The following is a 5,779-nucleotide window of genomic DNA, read 5'->3' on the forward strand; positions in this document are numbered from 1 at the left end:
CCCCAACGTCATCGAGTACTATGAGAACTTCCTGGAGGACAAGGCGCTCATGATCGCCATGGAGTACGCCCCAGGTGGGCCCTGATCCCCCCCCAGTGCCTGCAGCTGGTTCCTCGGCAGGTCCCGGGGATGCCAAGCCCTCCGCTCTCCTTGGGTCGGGCTGCTGTGGCCCCGTGTTGTGCTCCTCGTAAAGATCCTGTGCTTCGGAACCCCAAAGAGTCCCAACACACCTCTCTCGAACAGACATTTTTGTAGAAAAGGATCTGGGGGTCCTGATGGATTCTAAGTTGACCGTAAGACAAGCGACCGAGCACCGGCACAGGTTGCCTAGAGAGGTTGTGAAGTCATCATCCTTGGAGATGTTCAAAAGACAGGTCATGTTCCTGGGCAGCCAGCTGTCGGTGGCCCTGCTTGAGCAGGGGATTGGACCAGATGACCTCCCGAGGTCCCTTACGACCTCAACTGTTGTGTGAATCTGTGGTTCTATGCCTTCCACCTGCTAGTCATATCCAAACCAGAGGGGTTTCTAACACCTCTGTCGCTGTTAAGCACGCTACCATCTGCCCTTGGCTTGGTTTCACATCCCTTTCCCTGTGTCAGCTCTCGGCCACGCTGTTGGTCCCGCAGCTCTGTGTGGGAAGGTGTGATTTCTAATGAGATTTGCTGTGGAAATCAAGATGAAAAGATTTCAAGATTAAATCAACATTTGCATGAGGGATTGTGAAAAGTTTTATGCGAGCCCTGCATCTGGACCTCCCCTTCTCCATAGGGGCCTCTCCGTGCCACGGGGCCTCTCAGGCTGCAAGAATTCTCCTTTGCAGAACAGGCTTATCTTGTTCTGCCATCAAGGTTTATGTCCTTCTCCAAGAGCTGTAATTTTATCTTTTCTTTTCCTGCTGCTTTTGACAATATGTCAACAGTAACTTCTCTCTCGCTGTTTCTTCTTCCCCCCCAGATGTGCTGCCATTGTTCTCCACACGATCTCAGGAGCATTGGAGGACGTGCCGCATGTCCTACCAGGATATGTTCTTTCCCGTGCACTTGGCTTGTTAAGATGTTGTGGCTAAATCCCTCCGGCTTTTGGGCTGGGTTTGTGCTGCCCTGTGCAGCCGCCCTTGCCGATAGCCCGGTGTTGTTCTTTGCAGGGGGCACGCTAGCGGAGTTTATTCACAAGCGCTGTAACTCCTTGCTGGATGAGGACACCATCCTGCACTTCTTCGTGCAGATCCTCCTGGCTCTTCACCACGTGCACACCAAGCAGATCCTGCACCGCGACCTGAAGACTCAGAACATCCTCTTGGACAAGCATCGCATGATTGTCAAGATCGGAGACTTTGGTATCTCCAAAATCTTGAGCAGCAAGAGTAAAGCCTACACGGTGAGTGACCTGGCTGTGCAGGGGAGCTACTGACCATTGTGGCAGCGGGCTGGAAACTCTGGACTTGGCTCCCGACAGTCTCTGCTGTAGGCAGTGAGGTTGGGTGTAGCGTATGTGCAGCAGGCCACATCCATGTGACACAGTGCTGCTCTGCTCCTTGGAGTTTACACAGGCTGATGGCTTCATGCCCAAGTTTGTTGCAGCTCCATGGGCTGCAGAAAGGTGAGGAAGGCCTGCCTGCCCCGGCCTGGGAGAGGATGGGCTGTCTGGGCTCACTGGTGAGGGTAGGCAGGGTTCCTCCCACTGTCACAGTGGGGGAGGTGGTGTTCACAGGCTCGTCTGACACATACTTGGCAACTGAACTTCTGCCTGTGCCCCACCATCCTGCCTTGTCTTAATCTCCTCGCTCAGCTTGAGATTTGAGTATCATTCCCCACCTGGTCTGATCTGACTAGACGTTTATATCATGCTCATTGCTCTGGGCTCTGATTCTCTCAAGTGGATAGGAACAAAATTAGAGGTAATCTCTGTATGTGCAAGGGAGGTCACCGGAAAGGCAAATCCTCATGTTTTTTACTGAGATTGTCAGGCAGATGTTGACACAAAAGCCCAGCCCCACTAAGCTTTGGTTGGTGGTGCTCCAGTCAGCCTGTGCACTGGGCTCCAAAATGAGCGTTTCTCTTTCCGGCTCGCTGCCCCAGTTTCACAGCGTCATGGTAAATTTATTTCTCTTCTAGGTTGTGGGAACTCCGTGCTACATCTCCCCAGAGCTCTGCGAAGGGAAGCCTTACAACCAGAAGAGCGATATCTGGGCTTTGGGCTGCGTGCTGTACGAACTCGCCAGCCTCAAGAGGGCTTTTGAAGCTGCGGTAAGAAGGATGTGGTTTACATGTACTGCAGGGAGCCGTGGCCTCTTACAGAGGCAAAAATGTGTGCTTGGATCACTCTTCTCGCTGGACCAAGAGGCGTGAAGGCAGAGGGCACTGCTGAGAACTTCTTGCTTCTTGGCCTCGCTTCTCATTGCCAGCCACTGTATGTCTCTCTCTCGTTTTCTCTCCAGAATCTTCCTGCCTTAGTATTGAAGATCATGAGCGGGACGTTTGCCCCGATATCGGATAGATACAGCCCTGACCTGCGCCAGCTCATCCTGAGCATGCTGAACCTGGATCCTTCCAAGCGGCCCCAGCTGAACGAGATCATGGCTCAAGCCATCTGCATTCGGCCCCTTCTGAACCTCTACACCGATGTCGGAAGTGTCAAAATGAGAAGGCAAGTGATACTGCCACATCAGCGTCCCTTGGGAGGGGCTGTCACAGCTCAGAACATTTCTGTCCAGCTCACTGGCTCTGGTATGAGCTCCAAAGAGAGCGTTGTCCCCACGCAGCTCTTCTGCGTTACCTAACGTGCAGCTGCTGCGGGGTGAGCCTGGCCCTGTGGCTCAGGGCCACGGCAGGTGCCATGGCAGGTGTGGGCTTGTCATCGCTGTAACAGTGAACAGAGAGTTGTGAGCTCAGGGGGAAGCGAACTGATGCCAACTCCCCTCTCTCAGGTGGTTTAAGCACCTGCCGAGGCAATTCTGTGAGCTGTTCAGATGTACAGCTGTAGCTCTGCCCAGACCTGTGGTCCAGGGCTCTGCAGGACCTCTGGCACCGAGCTGATGCTAAGGACTGTGTTTTGGTTTGGCAGGCCTGAAAAGCCCTTGGCTCCGGTGCCGACAGTGACCCACAGCCGGGCAGGGGGACGAGTGGGCAGTGCCAGGCCGAGGGGTGAGTCCTGGCACAGTGCGACCGACACAGCTGCATTCGGAAGGACCCTTTCCTTTGGATGTCAGGGAGTCAGAGAGGCACTCAGGCTTCTGGAGAGAGGAAGTTAAGAGACATCACCTTACCCGAGCCCTGGAGGGAGCCCATGGGCACCTCAGCTCTGGGGACCAAGCAGTGCTTTTTCTCCAGCTGCTTCTTCTGGGTTTTGATCCCTTGAATCCAGTTTCTGCTGCTCCTGCTTTTAAGGCTGGGAACTAGACGGTGGTGCTGAGGGGGGATGTCCTGCTGCGGGGCACTGCAGCGGGCACTGGTAACAATTAACTAGAGCTGTCCTGGCTGCTGCTTCCTTCAGTCCTGGGATAAAATACAAGGAGCTCTTCCCATGTGTTTCAGCCCTGTCTGGGAGCTCCCCAGCAGCCACTTGCCAGCCTTGGGCCAGCAGTGGTCTGGCTCTGCTAGCTGGCAGGCAGCTCTGCTGGCACCCAGACTGGCTGGTGTCATTTCTTTTCCTGTGCAAGGAGGGTCAGGGATTCAGGTTAATGGTTTCTCTTTGACCCATAGGTGTTCGAGGTGGTTCAGCCAGGACAGGAATCCCTCCTCCGCTGTCATCCATCTACACCTGGGGGAGCGGGATCACCACCCCCCTGCGCCTGCCCATGCTGAACACCGAGGTGGTGCAGGTGTCTGCCGGCAGGACGCAGAAGGCTGGGGTCACCAAATCGGGACGGCTCATCATGTGGGAGGTGAGTGATGGGGAACCTGGGGTGGGCAGCGGCTGTGGAAGCCTCAGATGTGCGATTTCTGAGGAGGAGACATTTCAGCTCACTGCACAGGCCCTGGCACTGCGTCCCCCAGGACCCCTGCCCAGTCCAGGGTGTGGGTAACACTGCTAAGCCTGCGGGAAGGGGCTCCTCTGAGTTCTCCACCCCAGCTCTTGCTGCATGGAGGTACAGCAGCCGACATGGCTTCTCTCTGCCAGGCTCCCCCAATGGGTGCTGTGGGAGGCCCTTCTCTCCCAGGAGCCACCGAGCAGCTCCAGCCTCAGTTTGTGTCCCGTTTTCTGGAGGGACAGTCTGGTGTGACCATCAAACACGTGTCCTGCGGTGATCTCTTCACAGCCTGCCTCACAGGTGAGCTGCTGCCTCCTGCCTTTGCCTGGCTTCGTCCCAGACCTCTCTGCAGCCTGACTGCCCGCGGAGCCTGCTCAGAGAGGAGCCTGAGATGCACTGGGCTGGGGTGACACGAAGGCCCCTGTGGTCTGTCATATAACATCAGGTGGGGGACAGAAATGGCAGGCATGGTCCTCCTATGATGTTACACTGGTCAGCTTGGTCCCAAAGGTCTGTCTGGTGTGGGGAGGGCCACAAATCTCATCTGTTGTCCTGGCTGCATTGGTGTCACCTGAAGACAGAAGTGACCTATGCAGCGGGGACTGCAGTGTGAGGAGAGCCTGGGAAGTTCAGCCTTTTTCTGTCACATACTCTGTGAGTGTGACACCGACACAAGCAGTGACCAGCAGTGTCTGGTGTTGCAGAGAAGCCACTGTGAGCTCCTGCAGGGCTGGAAGGAGGCTCCTGCAGGAAGCCTCCTGCTGGGAGGAAGGGCTCCCGCAGGAAGGCAGGTCTGGAGCCCTCCTGGGGTATGCCAGGAGGTGTCCTGGCTGGGAGGGGAGCACGCACACCAGCCCGTGCCCATGTTTGTGGAGCAAAGCCCTCCCAAGGGTCCTCCGGGAGCCCTGTTTGCACTTCTGCTGGGGATCAGGGCAGCAAATGACAGATATGCAACTGGCAAACTTCGTAGGCATATGTTTGTCCTACCTCTCGGTGGTGTTTCCTGCCCTGCTCTGCTGGGCGGCTGCTCGGTGAGTGTCTCTGTGTATTTAACACCTTGCCAGACCCTGGAGTTAGCAGCTCCTGCGTACACAGCTGCAATAATGTTATCTCAGGGCTCTCCTATCATCTGCTGTTTGTTTGGCGAGTTGTCGCAGCACATCGAGGCTGCTGCTCTCTGGAAGCTCGCTGATGGCCTCTGGGCCCCCCCACAAGTTATGAGTCAGAGTGGGTCCAAGCAGAGCCGCTGTCCTGGGGGCCATGGCCAGCCCCGCGGGCTGTGCGTGCCTTGCAGCACTGCACGTGTGCCAGTAACACGACTTCTTTCTGCTTTTCCAGACAGGGGGATAATCATGACATTCGGCAGCGGCAGCAATGGCTGTTTGGGGCACGGAAACTTCACGGACGTCAGCCAGGTTTGTCAGGAGGGTGCTGGGCGTGCTGCTCCCCCAGGGTAGAGGGTGGATTGTGCCTTCTGCTCCATGGGAGAGGGCTCATCCCTGCTCCAGGGATGTGCATCCCAGGCGTGCTCTGGCATCCGCCCACCTCCCCCTCCTCTCCCTGTCACTGCGGGGTTTAAAAGACCCAACCTGCCTCTCTCTTTCTCTTTCCCCCCCCTGCACAATGATCCCTTTGAGCGCGGGGGAAGTCAAGAGCTGCCTTGTGGTTGCTGTTGGCAGGCTCCCAGCTTGGAGGCTGCCTCCAATCACACACCTGCCTGCTTCACTCTTGGCCTGCAGCTGCCAGGGTTCACTGAGAAAAGTTATTTTTCAAAAGAGCCAGTATTTAAAGAAGATCTGTGTGTTTCC

General features: G+C 56.2%; 1 protein-coding gene across 1 annotated transcript in view; it reads left to right on the forward strand.

Annotated features, from left to right (window-relative positions):
- Positions 1 to 4: 4 nt before the first annotated feature.
- The window catches only part of NEK8 (NIMA-related kinase 8), a gene marked incomplete at its 5' end in the record, with an annotated part of 10,048 nt that continues 4,273 nt past the window's right edge, over positions 5 to 5,779 (forward strand). Inside the window, 8 exons of the mRNA XM_010075505.1 lie at positions 5 to 74; positions 1,146 to 1,378; positions 2,116 to 2,247; positions 2,439 to 2,647; positions 3,065 to 3,144; positions 3,703 to 3,884; positions 4,121 to 4,271; positions 5,310 to 5,386. Coding sequence (XP_010073807.1) covers positions 5 to 74; positions 1,146 to 1,378; positions 2,116 to 2,247; positions 2,439 to 2,647; positions 3,065 to 3,144; positions 3,703 to 3,884; positions 4,121 to 4,271; positions 5,310 to 5,386 — 1,134 coding nt within the window. The remainder of the gene's footprint in view (positions 75 to 1,145; positions 1,379 to 2,115; positions 2,248 to 2,438; positions 2,648 to 3,064; positions 3,145 to 3,702; positions 3,885 to 4,120; positions 4,272 to 5,309; positions 5,387 to 5,779) is intronic.

This window comes from Pterocles gutturalis, unplaced genomic scaffold (assembly GCF_000699245.1).
Source record: "Pterocles gutturalis isolate BGI_N339 unplaced genomic scaffold, ASM69924v1 scaffold31222, whole genome shotgun sequence".
Lineage (NCBI taxonomy): Eukaryota > Metazoa > Chordata > Aves > Pterocliformes > Pteroclidae > Pterocles > Pterocles gutturalis.